The sequence below is a fragment of the Plasmodium gaboni genome, chromosome 9, assembly GCF_001602025.1.
Source record: "Plasmodium gaboni strain SY75 chromosome 9, whole genome shotgun sequence".
NCBI classification, from domain to species: domain Eukaryota; phylum Apicomplexa; class Aconoidasida; order Haemosporida; family Plasmodiidae; genus Plasmodium; species Plasmodium gaboni.
Genome location: NC_031489.1, coordinates 60,101 through 87,600, shown reverse-complemented (window position 1 = coordinate 87,600; position 27,500 = coordinate 60,101). Strand labels below are relative to the sequence as shown.

Below are 27,500 nucleotides of genomic sequence, written 5' to 3'. Positions count from 1 at the left end.
TTTATTATTTTTTCTTAATTACAGTATTAAATTCTTTGCTCAATTTATTTTTTGTTGTTTCTTCGATTTGTTCAGTGTTTTTCTTCTCCATTAATAACTCGGCTTCCAACCTTATCAATTTTTCCTATAATATTTTGTGTTTAAGAAAAATTTTGTTATGTTATAAATATGAAATAGGCATAAAAGGAATATAATCAGTTTATAAATATAAATAAATAAGTATAAATATATATATATATATATATATATATATATATATATATAAGTAAAATTAAAATTTTCATACATTTAATGATTGGTCTGAACTTCCTTGATTACTGGATAATTGCATTTGTAGGGTTCGATTAGTCTTAAAAAATAAGAAAAAAATGAAAATTTATATATGTTTGATAAAATATAAAATGCATGTAAAATATAATAACATTTAATTTGTCTATGATATGAAAAATATATATATATATTTTATATAAGAACCTGTGTTATTTGTTCAATTTCTTTTTGTTTTTCTTCGATTTTCTTCTTTTTCTTTTCAATAGTTTTTTTTTTTTCATCAATTTCATTTTGTTTATTTTTAATTTCTTTTTGTATTTCATCAATTAGGTTTTGTTTTTCATCAACTAATTTTTGTTTTTCATCAACTAATTTTTGTTTTTCGTCAACTTCTTTTTTTTTATGTTCAAATTTTTTTTCTTGTTCATCTATTTTTTGTTGTTTTTCATTAATTAATTTTTCGTGTTCATCAATTTTTTGTTGTTTGTCATTAAGTAATTTTTGTTGTTCATCAATTTTGTGTTGTTTTTCATTAATTAATTTTTCTTGTTCATCAATCTTTTTTTGTTGTTCTTCAATTTCTTTTTTTTTATCTTCAATATCGTTTAAGGATTTCTATAAAAATAAATGAATATATATAATATGTATTAATAAATATACCGATAAGTGTGTGTATATTATATGTTCGATTCGTTATATTTTTACATTATATTTTTCTTGTATTTCCTGATCGTTATTAACGTTTTCCTTGTCCTTATTTTCTGAAAATTTTTGCTCCAACTTTTCATTGATTCTTTTTAAGTCGTCTATTTCATTTTCAAGCTGGAAAATAAATAAAAATAAAGAAATATAAAAAAATAGGAAACAACATATATACATATATGAGAATATTATATATATATATTATCAATATGCAATTTATATTTATATTTTCTCTAACTTTTTTTATATCTTCATTGCTATATGATCCTATTTGTTTTCTCAGATTTTCATTTTCCTTTTTGATTCTTATTAATTCTTCAGTTTGATCTACGTTACTTAATCCACTACAAGATGAAATTAAAGAAAAATTTATAGACTATATATATATATATTGGTAGAATATAATAATTATTATATTATATGTAGTTTTATATTTATATCTATTATATGAATTATATGAAAATATATCGTTTATTTTAACATGTTAATGTTATCCATATTTTGTTCCTTCTTCAACATGTCATAAGAATGTGTTTTCATATCTCTGTAAAAAAAAAAAAAGAAAAAAAAAGAAAAAAAAAGAAAAATTAAGAAAATTGAAAACAATATATGGTTAATTTATGGAATACATTTATTTTTAGTATATATGATTAATCATATTTCATCTCATTATATAAATATAAATATATATATATATATTTATTTATTTATATTACAGGTCATTTTTCAATTGTTGTACGATTTTGTTTTTTTCTGAAAGTTCCTGTTTTAATTTCTCATTCTCTGTCTTCAAATTTACCAAATCGGCATCCAAATCTGTAAATTGTAGAGAACAATGTATATATTTTAATACTTCAATAATTATATATTAATTTTAACTATAGAAAGATATATATATATATAATAACCTGCACATTTATCCTTGTATATTTTTATATTTGTTGTTTCTATTTTCAATTTTTCCATTTCTCCTTCCATATCAACCATTTTTTGTGTATTTTCCTAAAAAGGTAAAATAAATTAGGTATTAATAATATGATTATATATATATATTTATATATTAATTTATTTATGTAATATCATATTAATATAAAAAAAAAAAAAGTTACCTTAAGCTTGTCTTCTAATTCTTTGTTTATATTTTGAATTGTCATCATACTTTCTAATTTTTCTTTATATGTATTAATTTTATTTTGTAAGATGTCTATATTTGCATTCTCTTGTTTAAGTATATTTTGTTCATCTTCTAATTCTTTTATTTTATTTTTTAAATCATTTTCTATATGTAACTTATCTTTCATTTGTTTTTCTAAATTGTTTTGTAATTCGTTAATTTTTTTTTCATGTTCTTCTATTTGATTCATATATTGATTTTTTGTTTTTTCACATTCGGCGTTTATTTGCTTTTGTAGATTATTCATTTTTTCTTTATCTTCCTCAATAATTTTATTTTTTTCTGTAATAGAATTGTTTAGGTTATCATTTTCCATTTCGAAGTATTTTACCTTTTCCTTTAGTTGTTTTATTTCGGTTTTTAACGATTCATTGATAATCTACAACATGGTCAATAAATAAATAAATAAATATAAATATACATATATATATATATATATATATATTAAAAATGATAATATGTTAGATTTTGTGTATTTATATCTTACTGTGTTATCTGTGTTGTGATACAAGAAAAGAGAAATGTTTTTATTGATAAAAAAAAAATATATATATATATATATATATAAATATAATGAAGGTATAAATCTGTTTATATATTTATTTTTTTCAATATTTGTCTTTATATGTAATTCATAATATATATATATATATATATATATATATATATATATATTACCTTTTGAATTTTGTTCTGATAATCCCTTTTCTTCATTATCACTATCCTATATAATGAAAAAAGAAAATAAATGGTCATATATATATATATATATATATATATATATTTGTCCCTTTATTATAATAATAATTAATTACCTCCTTATCTAAGAGTTCGACCACATTATGTATATATTTTTGTGTTTCATGACTGACTGATAAGATATTATTTATATGCTTTTGCTTATCATCTGAAACAAGGGCTGCTAATATGATCAAGCTATATATGTCTATGAACTATAAAATGAAATGTAAAAAGAAAAAAAAAGATATGTATAAATATACAAACATAAATATATTAATATATATATATTTTATTTTTTGAATTAGTTTAAACATAATTTTATTTAACCTCATTAATTGTTAGAGCTGATAGTTTGTCTAAAATTTGTTTTGTAATTTTTTCATATTTTTTTTCATGATATTCATTTATATATTTTAATAAGCACTCATAGGCGTCCTGAAGGAAAGTGTAATAATTGTAAAGTAAAAAATGGTATATGTTATAAAAATTATTGAACAAATATTTATATTATTTCAATAAATATAATATATATATATATATATATATATATATATATATATATATATATATATATATATATATTTGTTATACTTACTATTTCAGTTTCAAATTGAGCTGGGTGTATTGAAATGTCAAACCAAGAAGGATATATTTCATTCATACATAGCCATATAGCATAACAAGAATATATATTTATTACTTTACAATTATTTTCTTTATGCGTTTTAACGTTTGTTTTAAGATTTGATTCGTCCATAATAATTTCTACATTTTTTGCAAAACAAAATGTCTGAATAAATTCTTTTATATGATTCATGTACTTTTTTTCCACATCACCCATTTTGTTCAATATTATATAGTTATAAAACAAAAAAAAAAAAAAAAAAAAAGGAATTAAAAAATATTACTCTTTTGAAAAATATAGAAAAATGTATTAAGTTAAAATGAGAGTTATTACTAATACCATGTATTACAACTATATAATATGTATATATATATATATATATTTTTCTATTATGCAATAAAAAAAAAAATATATTATTTTTTATTATATAGGGATTAAAAAATATAGTTGTTTACACATTGTACAATTTAAATACAACCAATAATCAAATAGAAAAAAAAAAAAAAAAAAAAAAAAAAGAAAAACCTCAAAAAATTTTCCCTATTAAATTAATATATATAATTAGGTGAAAAAAGTAGAAAGAGAAAAAAAAAAAGAAGATCATATTATAGGTCAAAGGGAAAAGATCATGAAAAGAAAAAAAAAAAAAAAATTGGTGCAACTTTATTAAAGGAAAAATATAGGCGTACATTTCAATACATATATATATATATATATATATATATATATATATATACTTATAATACAACATAATTCAATTTTAATACATATTGTTATATATTGCTCTAATATTTTAAGATGACCTTTATTTAGTTTAATGTTAACTATAAATATATACACATGCGCACACACAGGAGGGAAATTTACATAGGGAAAAGAACAAAAAAAAAAAAAAAAATAAAAATAAAAAAATATATATATATATCAATAATATTTACATAAAAAAAAATGGAGAAAATATTATATTTATTTATTTGTGTAATTTTACCTATAAATTTTTTATTTTTTTAATTTTATGCTTTCTCTTTAAATATACTTATTTTTTTTTTTGAAAATAAACAACCTATAGTAGATATATATATATATATTTTTATACTTATAAAAAGTAAGGTTTTTTCGTTTAGAAAAAATTATTATTTGTTCAAAAAATAAAGGATAAGAAAGTTTATTATATTCTTTTAAATAATATTTATGTATAAAAAAAGAAAAAATATTATTTTTATCTTTTACACTTTTGTAATTTTGTACTGCAATTTATTTTTTTTGAATTAAATTCTGTTTAAAAACTTTATGAATTCATAAAAAAAGTAAATTAAAAAAAATAATAAAAAGGTGTTTATTAGTTTATACAAAATTATTGACAAGAAAAAAAAAATAATAAAAATAAAAAAATAAAAAAATAAATAAATAAATAAAAATAAAGAAAATGTGTATATAAGCAATTAATAATTAAATTAATATGTAAAAATAATATATATATCTAATGAAAGGTGATCCAGTCATCTCTTGGATAACATTTGATTAAACTTGACATATATATATATATATATATATATATTTTAAAAATTTATATTATTGTAAAAATTTTATCCTTCTATTATTTTATTCTATTTATTTTATTTTATTTTATTTTTTTGTACACTGTTAATTAATATATAAAGAAGAAATCTATTAAAATATTTTTAACCTTTAAAATGTTTAAGATCATTTGAAAGACTATTTAATTGTTTTTGTATATTATCGCAATTTAATTCATTGATATAACTTTTATTAGCAAATTCACTTAAGATATCATCCTTATGAGCATTTTGTAATGAGTCAATAATTTCTTCTAAATTGGACATTCTATCTGATAATTTTTCGAAATGTTCAATATCTAGATGAAGGTTTTTATTATGAATAATATCTTCTTTATCTGTATTTTTATCATTAAAAATTTTAAGAAAGCTAACTGATGTTTCATTATCCATTTCGTTAAGTAATGTGAGTATATCAGTTTGTTCACTTTGTATAAGTCTAAGTTTTTTTTCTAAAGCTTCTTGTTTTTTTTCAATTTTTATTTGATCATCTGATATTAAATTATACATTTTTTCATAATGTGCAACTTTATTATATATATCAATAATTTCATTTGAACAATAATTCATAAAATTAATTTTATTTTTAACAAATGAAGATAAATTATCAATAATATCTAATATCATTTCTTGATCTAACTCTTTTTTAAATAATATTTCATTTTCTTTAATATTATTTTCAACAATTTTTCTTTCATTAGCTAATAATTCCTCTTCCATATGTTCATATTTTTCTTCATTTAAATCTTTATTAAATTGAATATCATTAAAATTCATATCTTTTGTATTTTCATTATTTCTTAATGTTCCTTTAGTTTCTTTTAAATTAAAATTATATATAACGGATTCATCATTTTGTTTTGTATAGTCACTAATTTGATGTTGTTGATTTTTTGTCATTTTGTCTTGATCTTTATTTAATTGTTGATTATAAGTTGGGGATATATTTTTTGAATTGAAAAAATTGCCTTGTAAAAATAAATTTGATTTATTTTTATTATTTTCTTCATACTCTTGTGCATTTCCAATAAATACATTTTTTTTTCGATTTTCTAAGGATATAAAATTAATCATATCACTTACATTATTTACATCATCATCATTAGAATTAATTTTTAAATTATTTGTTTTTTTTTCATTAGATTCTTTACCAAAAAGGGAGCTTGTTGTTTTGTTATTAGATGATATATTAAAAATATTAGATTTATTTTCTTCTTTATTTTTTTCAAAACTTAAATCAAATGGTTTATTAAATACTGACGTAGGAGAAAAACTAACTGTCTTAGTTTTGCTTTCTTCACTTTTATTTTTATTTTCTTGTAATTGATTATCGACTGATTGAAACAAACTTTTTTGTTCGTTCGCTGTATTATTTCCAATAAGGTTATTTTTAAATAAATTTGTATCGCTTGAAAAAACATTATCATTTTTGTTATCAATTCCTTCTTCGTTCGTATCTTTTGTTTCTTTTTTTTTCCCAAATGGAAATCTCCAAAATTTCTTTTTGTCATCATTATTTTTATCTTCATCACTTTTGTTAACAATATTTTTATCATCTTCTGTTTTGTTTTCTTTATGTTCACTTTCTTTTACTTCTACATTTAATTTGTTATTAGCTTTACCATCCTCTAATGTTTTTTCCTTTTCATTATTATTTAAGAGTCCTTTAGAAAAATCAAAATTGAATATGGGTGCTTTCGTTAGATTATTTGCTTCTTTTGTTTTTTCATCATTTAATATTTTTTTCTTATCATCATCATTTTCTTTTGTAGTAGATTTATTTATGTCAGTTTTATTATTACTTTGAAAACTGAAGGCGGGAGTAGTAACATTTTTATCATTGGATGGTGGTTTCAAATTAAAGGAAAATGTACTACTATTATTATTATCTTTCGAAAATATGGAGCTTTTATTATTTGCTGTAGAAAAGCTAAAAATACTATTACTACTATTATTATTATTATTATTATTAGTAGTAGTAGTAGTTGTTGTTGTTGTTGTTTCGTTTTTATCCTTTGTATTTGGTGTAACATTATCTTTAGATGGACTAGCTTTAAAAAGAGATGATCCAAAAAGTGACGTGCTTCCAAAGATATTATCTTTTGGTTTTTCTGTTTTTTCATTTTGAGTTTTATTATCTATTAGTTTTTCGTCTTTGGAAACATTTTCATCCTTTGGTTTGGTGGTACTTTCTTTTTCATCTACAGCTGGTGTGGTTTTATTTTCATCTAATTTTTCTTTTTCTTTTTCTTTTTCGATTTCTTTTCCGTTTTCTTTCTCCTTTTCATTTTCCATTTCTTTCTCCTTTTCCTTTTCCTTTTCCTTTTCCTTTTCCTTTTCCTTTTCCTTATCATTCTCCATTTGTGTAGTTTTCTCTTTTTCAGCTTGAACTACATTAACTGTCTGTTCCAATTTACTAGGAGATATCGATTCATTTGTCGTAGCTGATTTATCTACAACATTTAAAGTAGGAACAGTGGGAACCTTTTCCGTTGTTGTTGGTTTGGTTTCTAACAAATTGGTGGCTACATTGTTATTAGTAGTAGTAGTGGTAAGGAAATTATTTTTATTTTCTGTTTTATTCCCAAATATGGAAAAGGCATTATTAAATGTACTAGTACTTGTATTATTATTATTATTATTATTATTATTGTTGTTGTTAAATAAGAATGGGTTTTCGTTTGACTTTGCTTCTGTTGAAAGCTTGAATGCATTATTTCCAAACAAGCTATCATTATTCTTTTGTGTTCCAAATGCTGATCCAAAGGGGGTAGGAGTTGCAGTTGATGAAGCAGTATTCGTTTTAAATATATCACTTGTATTTGTTTTACCAAAAGCGCTAAATGAAGAATTAAAATTGGTAACTAAAGGTTTGGCAACACCAGTTGATGTTTGTGTATTATTAGCTGTATTACCAAAAAGGCTATTATTATTTTTCTGGGAAAATAAACTATCATTTTGTAGAAATGTTTTATTACCTTGACTAAAATCTGGAAAGCTACTTAATTTATTAGTTGTATTTAGATTTCCTATTGATGATAATCCAAATGGTGATGGTGTTGTATTTAATTTATTTGGATCACTTGATGAAAGAAATACATTATTATTACTTTTTAGAAAAGACGAAGATTTATCAGTTTGGGTAGTGGCTTGTAAAGCCATAGTCTGAAAGGGGTTTACATTATTTTTAGCAAAGGTACTAGAACTCGATGAAAAACCACCACTAAATGTTATTTTATTATTACCACTATTATTATTATTATTATTATTAGGTGTGGTTGTATTTGTATTGATTGATGTATTTGGTGTTGTACCAGTACTCATTTTATTATTAAAACTTGATAAAGAACTTGATGAGTTAGCAAAAATTTGTTTGGCTGCTTCTAACTGTTCTTTTGAAAATAAACCAGATTCAGTAGCTCTACCTTCATTTAACTGACTACCTAATGCTATAGAACTTCCCAAGGTATTTTTTTTAAAAATATTTGAATTATTGCTAGTATTATTTCCAATAATACCTGTAGAAAACCCAGGAAAAACTTCTTTTTTGGCAGCACTAAATAAATTTGGATTAAAAGCATTTGATGGAGCATTATTATTAATACCACCAAGAGCACTACTATTAGTACTTGTACCAAATAATCCAGTATTTTTAGTTAAATCATTATTAGTAGTTGTAGTATTACCAAAAAAAGGATTACTACCTTTATTTAATTCATTTGTTTTACCAAATGCACTACCAAAAAAAGAATTACTATTATTATTATTATTGTTGGTCATATTATTTTTATTTACATCATTTTGTGTATTGATATTGCTTCCAAAAAAATTATTATTTTTCATTATATCTGTTGAACTATTTAAACCTGTACTGTTACCAAAAAGATTACTTGTTTTATTTATATCGTTTGGATTATTACCCATAGTATTATTATTAAAAAAACCACTTGTTTTCATCATATTATTTGGGCTATTACCAAAAATACTATTATTCTTATTAAGGTCATTTTGATTTGTCATATTATTATTTCCAAAAAATGTATTATTACCTAAATTATTATTTTGAACGTTCCACATATTATTATTTGTATTTTGGTTTGTGTTTAGATTTGTCCCGCTATTATTATTCATGTTATTGTTTTTATTGAACATGTTATTTTTATCCCCATCGTTAAAAAACATTTTTAATACAATATTAAAAAATAAAATGAAATGATTTCCACGGGGCTTATATATTAATCAATCAAACATATAAATAAATAAATAAATATATATATATATATAAATGTTTGATATATTATCACCTTTTATAAATATCTACTTTTATATTTCTTAATTAAATTTATATAGACACAATGTTCTTATTTTTAAGGTAATTTATTACTTTTTGAGTCAATAAATTTGGAGTATATTTATAAACATAGTTATTTGTCCATTTTTTTTTTTTTTTTTTTTTTTCTCTCTTTATTTTATTGTTATATAAAACTTTAATTCAATATATATATATATATAAGATTTTAGGGTATATTTATTGAAAAAAAAGAAAAAAAATATATATACATATAAAATATATTATATATAATATAATATTCAATGTTAATACATTATATATTAATATTTTTGTTTAAATTTTAACTGTTTTAAATTTTTTCATATTAAAACAAATAAATATATATTTATACAATATATTTTATTCTGTATAAAAAGTTATATATATTTATAAGATAATAAGGAAATATAAAATAATATAAAATTTTATATATGAATATAAAAAATAAATATATATTTATACAATATATTTTATTCTGTATAAAAAGTTATATATATTTATAAGATAATAAGGAAATATACAATATATTTTATTCTGTATAAAAAGTTATATATATTTATAAGATAATAAGGAAATATAAAATAATATAATATTTTATATATGATTATAAAAAAATCATAACATGGAATATTTCAGAAAAAAAAATATATATAATAATAACAAATATATATATATTATATATATATCAAAAATATTCTTATTATATAATAAAAAAAGCATGCTTAAAATGAAGCATTATTTGTTTCTCTTTATGCTATATTATAAAAAAGCGTTCATATATAAAAATATAATAATATTTTAATAGTACATTCAATTTTATATTATATTTATATAAATAAATATTATATATATATATATAAAATTATATGCATGTTCAAAAAAATACAACATTTTTTTTTTTTTTTTTTTTTTTTTAAAGGAAGAAAAAAAATTATATATTATTATATATATATGTTTTTTAATAATTTGAATTGCATATAATCATGATATTATAAGAAAATAAATATAATATATTTATAATAATATTTTTAATAAGAATATGTAGAAGTCTCATATAAATTATAGCATAAGAAAAAAAAAAAAAAAAAGAAAAAGAAAAAGCATATATATATTTTTTCCTAATAATTTAAAAGAGAACAGAAAAAGAATAGTGTACAATAAAATATATATTATATATCATATTTCATGTACTTTATTTTATATAAAGGCATTATTATATATATATAACTAGCTTAATTTTTAAAAAATAGTACTTACTTTTTTTGTAATTCATATTTATATGTATATATAACAACTTTATCAATTAGTAAATTGTTTATATATATAATAATTAAAAATTTTAAAAGAAACACACTGTCACATATATATATTATATTGTCCATTTAAATATTAAAGAATTTACGTTATCATTTTGTCAATATACCTGTGTATATATTTCTTTAACTTATATTTTTATTTTTAAGGGTATGAATTCATTCTATCATATATTCGTTTATATATTTATAAGAACAAATAAAGAAAAAATGTGGAGTATTAAATTAAATAAAAAAAGCATAGCTCCATTATAATAAAAAAAAATTATAGGAAAATATGCTAAAATATTCAATGAATTTATCACTATTCTTATGCACATTTTAAACAATACATATTTGATAATAGAAATCAAATATATTATATATATGTATTTTTTACCCTTTTCTTTTTGCATATATAAAATAAAAGATAATTAAAAATACATATTCTTAATATGAAAATATATTAAGTTTCGAAGGCATTATTTAAAAGGAATGGTTTTTTTTTTTTTTTTTTTTCCCTCCCCCTTTATATTTCAATAAGACTATAAGAAATGTTATATAAATAAAGTACATAAAAATATATAATACATATTATATATAATAATATTTATATAAAACTTTGGTTTATTATATATTTCAATGTTTTTTTTTTTTTTTAAATTAAGTATAATATGGTCAAATAAATGATATATTTACAACTGTTTGGTAAATAATAATTATGTTATGTTTTCTTCTTTCATTTTATTTTATTTTATTTTTTTAATTAAAAAGATGATATACAAAGTGAATAAAGGTTTCTTTAAATAATGTTACAAATATATTATTATTTAAATATTTATGTTATTGTAAAGGTAGAAAATAATTTACATAAAAAAAGAATACTCAATATTTTTGTTATTTTTTTAATATATTTTGATGACTATTTATATATTATAATATATTTTTAATATTCATAGATTTATTTTACTTTTTGATAAATAAAAATATATATATATAATATATATTTTATTTATATATAATAATATATTTACATTGTATTAATATTTTATATATGCATGTGAACCATGGTTTATATATTATAATAAGTATCCAAATTTATATCAAGAAGTTAACATAAAAAAGAAAAATATAAAATATATACATATACATATAATATTATAAATATATATTTTTATGTATATTATAATATATATAAATTAAATATATATGCATAAAAAAAATATAATTTTTTTTATGATATTTTATTTTTATATCACTTTGTGAACTTTTGTTAAAAAAAAAAATAAAAAATAAATATATAAGTAAAAAAAGAATATTTTTATTTAATAAAAAAAAATAAATAAATAAATTAATATAATATAATTATTATTTTATTTATTAATACGTAATTGTAGGTTTCTATGTAAAAACGTATAAGAAATGAACAATATATATATAAAGTGTGATATTTATTTTAATAACATAAGAATATAAATTAAAAATAAAAATATATTTATTTATATATTTTTGAATAGTATTATATGTAATAAGTTCCTTAGTTGTATATATAAATATAATATTTAATTTTGTTAATGTTTTATTATATATATATATATATATATATATATTCTTTTGTATGTTCATAAAAACATTTGAAGATTATTTAATTATACGATTCCATTTTCTAATATAGGAAAAGTTACAAATTTTTGTTTCTACTATTATATATAAATATATACATACATATATATATATATATATATATTAATATATATTAATTTTGATTTAGTTGTTTGAAAATATATCGTAAGGATGGATTTGATAAATGATGAGTATGATATAGACGAGCCAAAGGAGAGGAATATTATTAAAGGTGATTATGATGATGATAATATGGGCAATGGATTTTCTATAATAAATAGTTATAAAGATATTGATGTAAATGATATAAACGATTTAGAAAGTATTGTAAAAAATGATGAAATAAGTGTAGATAGGAAATTAGAATATTTTTATTCCAAATTAAATAGTAATATATTTGATATATTTCGAATAGTAGCAGATTATGAAAATATATATATTATAAGTGGTGAAGGTTTAATTGTTTATGTGTGTATGTTATTATCGAAATTTTATAGTTTTGAAAATGAAGAAGATAAAAATATTCTTTCTTTTGATAACTCATTAAATATGATTAGTGTTGTTTATTATATAGAAAAGATTTTAAGTGATATATGTGCTTGTAATTCGAATTTCCATATAATATTTTTTAATGTATTTAATATATTTTTTGAAAAAAAAAAAAATAAATTGTTTGAGAATTATAATTTATTAAGAAATGCTTTTATAATTCATTGTAAGAAAAATTTAATACCATATTTTATTTTTAATAACTGGTATAATGATGAGAATTATAATATATATCTAATTAAATATAAACCACTCTTTATGTTTGTTGAGGATAGTTCTTCTTTTTTATATGCCTTTAATAAATATTATGTAAGTAATGTGAATACTCATAATAATGACAATAATGTAAATAAAAACCTAGAGAAAAAAAATATTTTGCTTGAAAATGATAAAAATATAAATGGTTATTATGATGATGATGAAAATATAGAGAAAGAAAAAAATTATAAAGAATATATTTACAAAAAAAATATATATGATACATATAATAATGATATCAGAGAAATATCTTTATGTTTTTATTTTCTATTATTAAATAATATTTTAAGAGACATCAAATGTGTATTCTTTTTTAATTTAGTATCAGAAAAAAATACTATAAATGCATTTTCTATAAATTATACGGGTGTTAATTTTGAGGCCATGAAACAATTAAATGACAAAGCATCTGTATTGTTTGATAATATATATTATGAGAAAAACGAAAATGGGAACACACAAGAAATAAATGATAAAGTATCAAAAGAACAATGTAACTTAAATGATAATGATTCATCGAATGTTTTATATATTAATATACAAAATATAAAAGATTATGATATATTATATAAAGAAGAAAATAAATGTTATAATGATGTGGAAAATGAAATGTTGAATTGTTTCATGAATAGTGTAAAAGAAGAAAATATTTATTTGAAAAATATTGCTTTGCATATATTCTTTTATAAAATAATTAACGAGAAAGAACATGTAGTGCATATGGACAAAAAGAAAGAAAAGTATTTTCACTTAAGTATGAAAATTTTATTTTTACATAATTATTTATTAGAAAAAATGAATATGTTAAATCTTTGTATAGATAATTTGAATGAATTTATTGATATATATAAAATTATAAAAGAATCTGTACATACTCATATATGTGATTATTTAGATGTATATAAATTTCTTTTGAAACTGTTACAAAAATATGAATATAGTAATATTTTAAAAAATATACGTAATAGTGATTTGTTAAATTTTTTCAATTCATCAATAATTCAGAATTTAATAAATTTCTTATGTCAGAAAATAAGTCAAGATATTTTTATTATTGAATATGATGATATGCCATTTGAAGATAAAGAAAATTTTGAGATAACTTATAAGAATATATTAAAAGAAAAGTATGAGTCTTTGTTTCCAATAGATTTATCCTTTTTAAGAGACGATATAGTTATGTCATGTAAAAGAGGAGATACAACTAATGATGATAATAAGGATAATATTATTAATTCGAATGATGATACCCTTCAAGTTGTAAACATAAATAAAGAAATGAATGATCATAATAAAAATATTGTAACTATAAATCTGATTAGAATTAAGAACGAATTAGTAGAAACATTTTTTTATTTAAACGATATAAGTAATAATAATAATAATATTAATTGTGAAGTTAATAATACTATTGAGGAGAAAAAGAGAGAAATGATTTTAAAAATAATTTTTATTAATAAATGTTTAGAATATGATAATAACTTTTTTGAATCAACAGGAATGTTACATATATCAGAAAGAGAAAATGTTGTAGATATTTTTAACAGTTATATGAAATTATCTTCTCAAAGTCGAAATCTGCCATTTGCTAATCAAAAAGATGACAAATATAAATTGAGACGTCAACAAAAGGATGAAAGAAGAAAAGCTATAATAGCAAAATATTTTTATATAAGTTCATTACATCATCCTATTGTTATATCTGAAAATCACCCATGGATTAAATATTATTCTTATAATATTGAAAAGCTTTATGATTATCTAAGAAATGAAGAAAAGAAAAAGGGTATTACTCAAAGAATGAAAGTATTATTTGATAGTTCATCTGAAAGGGAAGATGATGAAAAAGAAGATGACAACGAAATTGTTAATACTAGTAATATTACTTCAGATGTTAAGAGTAAAAATAAAAAGAATAAACGATTAAGTGATTCTAAACATACTAATGAAAAACTAAAAATGAAGAAGAAGTTATGTACAAATATTAAATTAAGAAAAAATAATGACATCTTTGAAATATTAGATGATAATTTTGATGAAGATTCAGATAGAAATGAAGATATGAATACGATTAATGAACATGGAAATAAAAAAGAAGATTCTAGTAATAAAAAAGGAAAAAATGAAACAAAAGGTGGAAAAAAAGGTTCTAAACATAGTAATGCTACAACATTAAGTAGAAAAGATGAAATATTAAAAAAGAAAGAATTATCTAATGAAAAAAAAACATATGAAGTAGATTTAGAAAGATATAATAACTTAGAACAGAAGATTGTAAAATTAGCTAGTGATGATAGTTATGCAGAAATGAATGTATGGTCATTAGATATTATATCTGGATATAATAGATTAGTAGATGTATATAATTTTAATAATATTACTAACTTAATAAAAAGTGTTGATTTACAAATAAAAATTAGTATGAAGGTTTTAAATTCTATGTTTCATATTATTATGTATACTAAATTAAAAAATATTAAAACAGCTAAACAAAAATCAGATGCTATTCGAAGTATTATTTTAATTTATAGATTAACGAATGATATTTTTAATAAGTTTAAAGAACATTTAAGTGAAAAGGACGTTGTGCAGATACAAACCGTTTTATTGTCTTTAGGGTTTCAAAATAGTAGTTATAATTTATTTGAAGAATATGTCAAATTAAAAAAAGATAATTATAATGCATATTCAAATGATGGGAAGGAAGAATCGGGGAAGAAGGTGGATGAAGGTGTGAGTTCAGCAGGTAAAAAAAGTAAAGAAAATAAAAAGGAAGAAAGTAATAGTAAGAAAAAAATTAGTAAAGGTAAAAAAGAGAATAATGATACTAAAGATGTTAATATGAAGAAAACGTCAAAAAAAGGTGATATAAATAATAGTAGTACTATAAAATCATTGGATGATATATATAAATATAAATTAGAATCTGTAAAAACATATAGTGAGTTAAAAATTGATGAAAATAAAGAACATGAATTTCAGTTATATTATATGTATTATTTATTAGATAGAACAACTGGAAATATAAAAGATAGTCGTGTTTTATTTACATTGGATACATGGCAATATAATATATTAAATTTAGTTGATAGAAGAAAAAGTATTTTAGTATCATGTCCAACAAGTAGTGGTAAAACCTTTATTTGTTATTATGTTATGGATAAAGTATTAAGATTAAATAATGATAGTGTTGTAATATATGTAGCACCTAATGATACTTTAGCCTTACAAATTTATCATGAAGTAAATGGTAGATTTAGTACGAAAGGATATTCTAAATATGGTGGTAATAAATTATGTTCATATATGACAGATAAATATGCAGAAGAGAAAGCTTTAGATTCACAAATTATTATTATTTTACCGAGTATTTTAGAAAATATTCTTCTTTCATATTATGCTTTAAGTGATATGAATGAAAATATGAATGTATCTAAATTTATTAGTAAAATAGAATATATAATATTTGATGAAATTCATTGTATAGGTGATAAAGAATTTTATGGTAGTCAAATTGAAAATATTATTCATTTAATTAATTGTCCTTTCCTTGCTTTATCTGCAACTATTGGTAATATTAATTGTTTTTATTCTTGGTTACAAAATGTATTATTGAAAAAGGGAAAAAGTGTAAATGATCTTCATTTAATTAAATTTTATGAGAGATTTTCTGATTTGATATTATATGTATATACTAACAATAATTTACATCATTTGAATCCTTTAACTTGTTTTAATTTTAGAGATATATTATATAAAGGTATTAATAAAGATTTTTATTGTAATCCTAGAGAAATTTATGAAATTATTATTATATTATTTGAATTAGCTAGAAAGAAGAATTTTTATCACCTTGTGGAATTTTTAGAACCTTCATTTTATTTTCAATATACGAGATGTATTAATAAGAAAAAGTTTATTTATTATATGCATAGTGTAAAAGAAATGATAGTTTATTTGATACAAAATAATTATATTAACAACTTAGAGTATGATATGATTATTCATATATTATTATCTAATTATATGAAAAATTCTTATTATATAAGGGACGAAAATGAAGAAGATATGGAACGAAAAAAAAAAATAAATAATAGTAATAATAATAATAATAATATTAGTGATAGTAAAAATTTCCAAATTGATAATAATTATGATAATACAAAAAATAATGTTGACGATGATGAATTAAAAAAAAATAATGAGGTGATTAAAAAAAGTGATAAGGTGGTTGTTAAGAATTTATATAAAAGTACTATTCGTGATAATGTACCTAAAGAAAAGTTATTTCAAGAATTATATAAACGTGTAAATTTTGATGAGAAATATATTTCGAATAGAACTAATGATTTAGTAAAATATACGGAAATGGTTAATATGGAACAAGAATATTTAGATAGTAACAAATTAATAGATTTATTAAAAAAACTAGAAGATATAAACTTTTTACCATGTATTGTTTTCAATTTTGAAAGAAAAGAATTAGAAGATATGACTATTAATTTAATAAATGAATTAATGAAAAGACAACATGATAAATATTATGGAGATGAAGAAAGAGCATTTAATACAAAAATGGAAAATAAAATGAGACGTGAAAAATATGAGAATATGTTAAAACAAAGAGAAATGTTATTAAAAATGAAAAGTATGTCTAGAAATCAAAGATTAGAACAAAATATCGATAAAGAATATTTAGATATGTTAATAGATGATGAAATACCTGAACCTCCACTTGATGTTTCTGAAGAATATGATAAAGATTTTTATTTTTGCAATCAAAAGGTATATTGCAATTATGTAACTGAAATTGAAGATTTAATTAAAGATGCACAAAAAGCTATTGAAGGTAGAAAATATAAATCTATATTAATAGAAGGTTTAAGAAGAGGTATAGGTTTGCATTATGAAGTATTACCATATAAATTTACTATTATTGTTGAATCATTATTTAGATTAGGTTTTGTTAAAATAATATTTAGTAATAAAAATTTATCATTAGGTATTAATATTCCATGCAGATCTATTATTTTTGCTGGTCATACCATTGAATTAAATTCACTTATGTTTAAACAAACATCTGGAAGAGCAGGAAGACGTGGTTTTGATTTATATGGAAATATTATTATATGGAATATTAACTTTAAAAATTTGAAAAGATTAATTACATCTCCTTTACAAACTCTATCAGGAACTTATTCTGTAAATTTTACAAATATATGTAGAAGTATGTTATTATATAATAGTTTAAAAAGGATAAGGGAGAATGAAGAGGGCACTCTAAAAAATAAAGTAATAGTCAATAAACCAAATAAAAAGAAGAAGAAAGATGAAACATTAAGTGTAGCTGAAAAAGAAGAAATATTTGAAAAGAATAGAACAATAAATGTAAATTATTTTAGTAGAATTAATGGTATCTTAAGTTTGTTTTTTAATTCTTTATATTACATAAATTCATTTCAAGATAGTGATCCAAATTATAATAATATAAATAATGTTGTTGAATCTGGAGGTAATGCATGTTCTTTATCGACAAATTATAAAAACGGAACTGAAAATGGTAAGGGTTGTGTAAATAATATTAGTACTTGTACCACGACAAGTACATCTAGTGTAAACAATGTAGATAATAGTAATAATAATATGAATGGATGTGTTGATAAAAAAAGTGAAGGATCAGAAAGACATGAAATTATTCAACATATATTAAATGAATTCAATGAATATAAAGAAAATGATAAATTATCAAAATTTATTAATCGTGAATATGAATATAATGAATTACTTGTTGAATTACTAACAAACAGAAAAATGAAAAATAATAAACTTAAAGAAGAAAAGAAAATTAATGAATTATGTTTTATGACAAGAGCTCATTTTCATATATTTTTAAATGTTCTTATAGAAATGGAAGCATTAGATGAAGAAGGTAATATAATAAATTTAACTGAGTTAAGTATATTTTTAAAAAAAGAATATGATAACAATTTAATGATAACATATTTATTAATAAAGAAGGTGTTACATAATATTATTGGGGATAATACATTTTTATCATCATCTGTTGTTATATCTTTAAATAGAATAATTGATAGTATTACATTTGAAAAAAATTATTATCGTAGTATTATTGTAGATGATTCAACTAGAGGTCAATTTATTTTATTATTTATTTTATCACATTTTATAAATAAGAGAAAGGAAAATAAAATAGCTTTAACAAAAGCATTAATAAATAGTCAATATGAAGAAAATAAATCTAAATTAGAATTATTTAGTTCTAATTATTTTCCATTATTGCATGCACTTCCATCATCTATACAAAAACACATTGATCATATTGAAAATATATTATTAAAATATTTGATAAATTATTGTTTGGTAGTACTTATTAAATTGAATTTATTGAATAAAAAGAAGGCCTATTTATTGCCTTACACAAAATTGTACATTTTTGAGCAACACCCATGTGTGAGTTTAAAGGACATTTTCCCTAAAAAAGAAAATGCAGACTATTTTAAGTTTTACCAATCGAAGGTAATAATATATATATATATATATATATATATGTGTGTATATATTATTTAATATTATATTGGTTGTTATATATTATGTATTATATTTTTCTTAATTTTTTTAATTTTTCATATTTTGCATATTTTTTATATTTAATATTTATAATTATTTTTTTTTTTATAACCTATTTTCAGTTACGAGATTATAAAGTGAGATCCCCCTTTTTGGTTTCTCTTTTTAAAGGTGATAATTTCAAAAGCTTAGATGAATTACTTTATACAAGTTTACAAGATTTCGACTTACGAAAGGATATGTTACCAGATATAGTAGAAAACTACGTATCATTTTATAAATACGAAGAAGGTTTAATTAAGGAAGAAAAAATATGTTTGAACAATTCTTATATCCTTGATTATTATATACATGGAAAATATGATGTATTACGTAATAAAAATAATCTTGGTCAATATACTTGGTATATTATTGACAGGTTTATAAATTCCTTAAAGAATATAGAACATTTCTTATATGAAGTTAAAAGGGAAAGATTATTATTATCATCTGATGTTTTCTATACAAATTTGAACACTTTAAAAGATTATCTTGAGAGAAATTTTAAATCAATCAATTCGTTACATGTGAAAAATAATTAATTGCTAAGGAAAAAATAAAAAAAAAATAATGAAGCACATTATTAATTGTATTTACATTGTTTTGAAACATATAAATATATATATATATATATATATATATATATATATTATTTATAAATATTAATCATATTTTATACATTTTTATTAACATATTTTTGCTAGTTTTATCTTTTATATAACTTTGTTTTCTTTATTTATATTAATCTTGTGTATTATAAGAGTCTCATTTTGATTTTTCAGCACCATAGTTGTATATAAAATTGAACGTATTTGTTGAATAAATTTATGTTTTATATATTACATATTTAACATAATTAAACTTATTTTGAATTGTTATTAAAATATTTTAAAGTTATTAAAAGTTATAAATGAAAATATAAACCATAATATATTAAATTTATTTTTAATTTATATGTATGTACATATTTGCTTAGGTTTATCTATATATTTTATTATATGAAAAATAAGATATACACATAAAATCTTTTAAACTCTAAACCTTTTGAACACACAAATATATATATTAATATATATATATGTGTATCATATTGAAGTAGTGATGTTGTAGTGACTAAAAATTAATTTTATAACAATAATACCATTTAGTAATATGTTGTTACATATAAATATTATGATAAAAATAGAAAAATTAAAATAATTTTGAATATGAATCTTTCATTATTTTATTCTCTTACATTTGGTAGTTATAAGAGAATAAAAAAAAAAAAAAAAAATTTACTTAAAATAAAAAAATGATAACGAAAAATAAAATTATAATAATAAAAGACATACATATGCATTATGTATGTATGTATATTATATATGTGTCAAAAAAAAAAAAAAAAAAAAATTCATTTAAATGTTAAAATGCACACAAATATGTGCAGAATATATCATTATGCATTATAATTTTTAATGCATATAAACAAAAAAAATAAAATAAAATAAAACGAAGAAATATGCAAAAAGAAAAATATGAATTCTCTTAATAGTAAATAATAAAATATTATTATATTTGATGTCTTAATGAAACATTCATTATGATTGTGGGTTGGAGAAAGTGGGAAAAATAATGAAAATTAAATATATGTATATATATATATATATATATATATATATGTACATATATGTGTATTTACTTATGTATTATTGGGCTGTATTGGATTCGCTAGTGTTTATATTATAATATTCTTCATAGTCTTCTTGGAGTTTTTTAACATCTTCATATAATTCTTTAAAAGTACATCTTCTAGAAGGTATAAATTGTAGACATTTTTCTATGATAAGTTTAATTTTACTTTTCCACATATCATTAGAAAAGATACCTTTGTTTGGTAATAAATCATCTATAGTAATATTTGGATCTTCTGAATAAATATTTGAACTATTTTTACAATTCCATTCACATAGTACATCAACTACTTTAACTTCATTTTTATTAACAATATTTAATAAATTATGTCCACCGAATAATTGACATAATACTAAACCAACACTAAATATTGTTGTTTTTGATGTAAATTTAATTATCCATGTATCTATATTATGTAATTTATATCCATCATATTCTTTTTTTTTCTTTTTCTTTTTTTCATCATTATAATTATTTTCTATATCTTTTATTACTTTCTCTTTTTCAGCAAAATATTGTTTTATTTCTTCATTATCAGAATAATGTTCATTTTCTCCTTCGTCTTTAATATCATGTGTGCATACATTATATAAATAATAATTTTCTAAAGCATCATCTATTTCTTCATTTAGAAGTTTTTTTTCTTTCTTATTATAATTACTGGGATTATCATTATAATTATTATTGTTCATGCTATTGCTATTCTTTTTATTTATTCTATCTTTATTATCATTATTATTGATTAAATTATTTACATTTTCGTTTGACGAGTTTTGGCAACTATTTTCGCGAGGAATTGTGCTATTGTCATATGATTTATTTGTATCATATTTTATATCGGTACCTTGGTTATGAGCAGTTATAATATTATTAAAATTATTATTGTTTATATGGATTAAATTATCAGGACTTATGACATTTTGAATGTTACTCATATTGTTAATGTTTCCCAAATAATTCACATTATTGATATTATTGACACTATTGATATTATTGATATTATTCAAATTATTCACATTATTCAAATTATTCATATTATTCACATTATTCATATTATTCACATTATTCATATTATTCACATTATTCACATTATTCATATTATTCACATTACTAGGGTATCCCATATTATATGCTGCACCTTTGTGAACTGCTTGAGTACCAGCATTCATATACATATTTACATCATTCCTAGAAATAGACGATCTTTGATTATCCGATATATTATTTATAGTACTTGAATCATCACAGGATTCATGATTAAGACAATTTTCACATTTACTGGTAGTCCCTTTTATAACATTTTCATGAAGATAATAATAAGGTTCATTTTTTTTTATTATGGGTTGTATATAACGGAGTTCCAATAATTTTTTCCATCTATATTTAATTCTTAAATGTTTTGTTTTATTAATATGAAAAATATTTGAATCTTGTCCATACCAGGATTTTCTAAATTGATCAGATTTATTTAATGATGATAGTAAGAAAACTAAAAGAGCACATTCAGGTGAGCAATATCCTTTAGTACATATAACATAATATAAGAAATTATTGAAGTTTTTTTGGCAATTGTTCATTTTAATTTTTTCATAGTAAGAAGGATTAGTTGGGAAATAAAAGGCTTTTCCTGGTAAGGCATCACCAATATCAATAATAGTAACATTTTTACATGTAAGTTTTGAATTTTTCATTTGATATTGTACCATTACATTTCCTGGTTTGGTATCCCAATTAATGATAGGATTATGTATTGTTTCACATATTATTTTTAATTGTTTTACTAATTTTTTAGCTATATCTAATAAGAAGTATCCATAATTTACATTGTCAGTTCCCTTTAATTTTTGTATAATATATGTTAAGGTACATCCTTCAATCAATTGCATAGCTACACCTAACACCTCTTCATTATCTTTAGTAATACCAACAGAAGACCATAAATATTTGGGTATTGAATTATATCGTATTTTCCTTATTTCGTTTGATATATATTTTTCATATTCTTCATATGTATCATATGTTTGTCCAAAAATTTTAGTATTCTTTTTATCATTTATATCATATTTGTAATACTCTTCCTTTCTATTTTTGCATGCTGGACACAAATGATATTTTATATTTCTCATATGATTTATATAAAAATTAAATGGTTCACAAGGAAACATTTCATTTTTTCTATTATCATATGATAACTGATTCATTGATTGATTATGTAAAGAATTACATATTGCAACATTATAAAGTTGATTAAAGAACGAGGATGAATTTTCTGTGTAACGAGGAAAAAAGTTAGGTAATGTTTCGTTCATATTAGAATAAATACTTTTTTGAATTGCTTTATTATCCATATATATATTATGATTCATGTTAATGTTATTTGTTTTTATTAAATTTTCGTTCTTATTATTTTGTACATTTTGTATATTCTCTTTATTTTTTATATGTTTATTGTTTTTGTTTATTAATTTGGTTTCTTTTAAAATATGAGATTTTTCAGAATTGATATTTTTCATTAAGTCATAGTTATTGTCCTTAATTTCCTTTATATATTTTTTTTCTTTTGTATTATCTTCTTTTTTTCTATCTTTATGAATTCCATAAATATTTTTATCCCCTTGAGATTTCTTATCATTTTTATTATGATTATTATATTTTTCAGATTTAGATACTTCGTTATTTGTTTTTTTGTTTTCTTCATTCAATTTGTGTATATCACGTGAAGTAACATTTTGTGTATTTGCTCTATTTTTGCTATTTCCTCTTGACCCCTTTCTACTTTTCTTCATTTCTGGTTGCATTCTATTTGTATTTGTTTGGTCGTTATTTTTTTCAGTACATTCTCCGTTTTTAGAAGTAGCTACATTATCATTATTGTTATCTCCACCTAATCTTTTCTTGGAGGATCGTCCATTTGATGATATATTATTATTACTGGTAGGGATACACATTTGATCAATGAAATTATTTGCAATTTCATTTAGTTGATTAAAAAGGGAGATTTCTTTTTCATCATAAAATGGGTTTAGACATTGTTTACATATATGTTGTGTAAAATGATTTTGCAAGAAATAATTTTGTAGTGTCATATTAATTTTATGAATATTACTATTATTATTATTATGAGAATTATTATGAATATTATTTGTGCTACTATTCGTATCATTATCATTAATATTTTTTTTATCTGTAGATATATCAAAATTTTTTGGTAAATTATGATATCCTTCCAAGAAATGATTTTTCATAATATTGTTATAATGTAAACTATTATATCCATTTAGATTTATATTATTATTAATATAAATATCATTTTGTATAACATTTGGAATGATATAATTTTTAAATATATTCTCATTATTGTTCTTCTCATTTGCTATATTGTTTTTATAAGTAATTATTTCTTTTATATCTTTAGTGAATTTATATCTATTTTTTAACAAATAATGATTTTTTATATAATCTGCAATTTCTTTGTTGACATTTTTGAGTTGTTTTCCTTCTGATAACAAACTATGTACTTTATATTTTAATTTATATATATTACATGAATGAATATTTAATATTTTGATAGCAAATTTATTATTTGATATATTGTTAATAGTTCTATGATATATAGTAAATGGGTTATTTATAGAATCATTAATATAATTATATTTAGTTATATGTTTAATAATATTATACAGAGTAGTACATTCTATATTCATTTTCTCTAATAGGTAATGTCTATATTTATCTTTCAAAATATCATACAACGATTTATAACCAAATTTTTTTAAGAAATTAACTGTGCGTGTTGCTTCAATAAGGTGTTGGCATAATATATCTTCGCTTAATAGAACATTATCAAATAATAGATTGGTATTATTTATATTATAAGACATTTGATGAATATTCGATAAGTTTTGATAATTTGATAAATTGGGATTATTAATTACATTTTGATTATTTGATATGTCACCATTATTTATAATTTGTGCATTATTTATCATGTTAGAATTAAATGGCCCATTTGAAAGATTGACAAAATTTTCATCATTAAGAATGTTGATATTATTATATGTACTATTATTAAAAATGTTTATGGGATGATCTTTTTCTTTTTTCTCATTATCTATAATTCTACTATTAGTTGATTTTAACATGACAGGTCCTATACTTTCATTAGGTCTGAAACTTTCTCTTTTTTGGTCTTTTTTTACAACTGAACAACTTGCACTACTATTTTTATTATTTAACAAATTGGAATTAATTTGATTATAATTCTTTTTTACACTTGTATAATGAAAATTTGAATTAATAAAATTATTATCTGTACTTATAATAGATTTATTTTCTTTATTGAAAGAATTAGTTTCTACTATATTACTATCTGTAATAACATTTTTTTGTATATTTACTATTCTTGAGCTATACATATCATTAACATTATTTTTGTTATTTACAACATTTCCAATGATATTGTTATTATTATTATTATTATTACCATTAATTTTGTTCATATAATCATTAGTATGAATATTATTAATTTCTTTCCTTTTTTCATCTTCCATATTTACACTTTGATTTATGTTTCTCAATAATTCCAAATCCTTGTTGCAATTCTTCAAATGTTCATTAGAATTGGAACATATATTTTCATTATTAAATTGTATATTCATATTATTATCTTTCATATTAAAAGACAATATATTTGGATGTGTGTTTATATTATTTGTATTATTTTTTGTAGGGAAAGGTAAATTTTGATTAAATAAATTTTGAGAATGCAAAATGCCATCCACTATATATTTAAAAATAGCATTTAAATCCTCACATGTTCTTATAAAATCATGTATATTTTTTTCATCAATATCTATAATTGCGTTGGCATATTCATTTTCTGGATTCGTATTTAATCCTTCTAAATTATTTGCACTGATTTTTAAATAATCATAATTATTAATATATTTTTTTAAAACATAAAAGAAGTTATCAAAATTTTCCCTTTTTGGATATAGAAAATTACAGAAATTATCTACTGCTACAATTTCAGCTTCATATACTTCGAATTGACATTTATTTTGAGAACTTAATTTCTTTTTTAATTTAACATATGTATTACCAAATTTTATATCATAATCTAAAGTTTTTATATAAGCTGAATATTCATTTAATGCGTTACAACAAAACATAATATCTTTTAATATTTCCTTAGGATTAGAATTATTAGCGTTATTCTCACGGTTTTTTTCATTATTATTATTATTTTCGCGATTTTTTTCATTATTATTATTTTCGCAGTTTTTTTCGTTATTATTTTCGTGTTTTTCTTCTTCATTATTATTATTATTTTCTCGGTTTTTTTCGTTATTATTTTCGCGTTTTTTTTCATTATTATTTTCTTTTTTTTGTTCAATATTATTACTTTTTTCTTTCTGTTGAATAGTACTACTTTCTTTTTTTTGTTGTGTAGTTTTATTTTCTTTTTTCTGTTGTATAGTATTACATTCTTTTTTTTGTTCAGGTATATTATTATTAATAGTTTGTGCCTTTATATTATCTTTTTCATTCATTTTATTCTTTTGCATACGAATATTATCATTATTGATATTTTCCTTTGAGCTTTCATTTTGTGCCTTTTTAATTATATTCACATTAGATCTATCCCTTTGGTTGTTTTTTCTTTTGGTGTTAATTTTTTTCTTATCTATATTACTAGTTGTAGCTTTTTTATTAATATTTTTATTTCTTTTATTTATTCGTTTGTCATCATGATCATTTCTTCTTTTTCGTCTTCTCCTATTAGTATTAATATTATTATTTTTGTTATTCTTGTCAGTGTTTTTGTTGTTGTTATTTTTGTCGTCTTCATTATTATCATCATTAGGATTATTATTATTATTATTATTACTATTATTGTTATTATTGCTATTATTATTATTGTTGTGGTTATTGTTCTTACTATTATGACTGCTATTATTATAACAGTTATTATTATTATTATTTTTGTTATTTTTATTATTATTTTTCCTGTTGTAACACTTATTGTTTTTATTATTTCTGTTATCAGATGTTTCAT

At 19.8% G+C, this 27,500-nt stretch overlaps 4 protein-coding genes across 5 annotated transcripts in view; 1 reads left to right on the top strand and 3 right to left on the bottom strand.

Moving 5' to 3' along the window:
• PGSY75_0903600 (hypothetical protein) overlaps positions 1–3,728 on the bottom strand; it is a gene marked incomplete at both ends in the record, with an annotated part of 4,359 nt that extends 631 nt beyond the window's left edge. The window contains 14 exons of one of the 2 annotated variants that reach the window (XM_018785445.1): positions 23–124; positions 287–349; positions 475–885; positions 976–1,092; positions 1,211–1,316; positions 1,454–1,516; positions 1,689–1,788; positions 1,881–1,974; positions 2,082–2,525; positions 2,634–2,641; positions 2,825–2,870; positions 2,962–3,099; positions 3,215–3,322; positions 3,483–3,728. In XM_018785445.1, the coding sequence (XP_018641787.1) occupies positions 23–124; positions 287–349; positions 475–885; positions 976–1,092; positions 1,211–1,316; positions 1,454–1,516; positions 1,689–1,788; positions 1,881–1,974; positions 2,082–2,525; positions 2,634–2,641; positions 2,825–2,870; positions 2,962–3,099; positions 3,215–3,322; positions 3,483–3,728 (2,046 nt within the window). Of the gene's footprint in view, positions 1–22; positions 125–286; positions 350–474; positions 886–975; positions 1,093–1,210; positions 1,317–1,453; positions 1,517–1,688; positions 1,789–1,880; positions 1,975–2,081; positions 2,526–2,633; positions 2,642–2,824; positions 2,871–2,961; positions 3,100–3,214; positions 3,323–3,482 lie in introns of those variants that run through there. The other variant, XM_018785446.1, reaches the window with a different exon arrangement.
• Positions 3,729–5,194: 1,466 nt separating this feature from the next.
• On the bottom strand, positions 5,195–9,271 carry PGSY75_0903500 (hypothetical protein; the record flags this gene model as incomplete). The annotated part of the gene is made up of 1 exon (XM_018785444.1): positions 5,195–9,271. The coding sequence occupies one exon, from the start codon at positions 9,269–9,271 to the stop codon at positions 5,195–5,197; it is 4,077 nt and encodes a 1,358-aa protein (XP_018641785.1).
• A 3,234-nt stretch (positions 9,272–12,505) lies between these two features.
• On the top strand, positions 12,506–20,310 carry PGSY75_0903400 (putative DEAD/DEAH box helicase; the record flags this gene model as incomplete). The annotated part of the gene is made up of 2 exons (XM_018785443.1): positions 12,506–19,678; positions 19,852–20,310. 2 exons carry the CDS (start codon positions 12,506–12,508, stop codon positions 20,308–20,310), a joined length of 7,632 nt encoding a protein of 2,543 aa, XP_018641784.1.
• A 1,146-nt stretch (positions 20,311–21,456) lies between these two features.
• PGSY75_0903300 (putative membrane protein) overlaps positions 21,457–27,500 on the bottom strand; it is a gene marked incomplete at both ends in the record, with an annotated part of 9,216 nt that continues 3,172 nt past the window's right edge. The window contains one exon of the mRNA XM_018785442.1: positions 21,457–27,500. This exon is cut by the window's right edge and continues 3,172 nt beyond it. Coding sequence (XP_018641783.1) covers positions 21,457–27,500 — 6,044 coding nt within the window.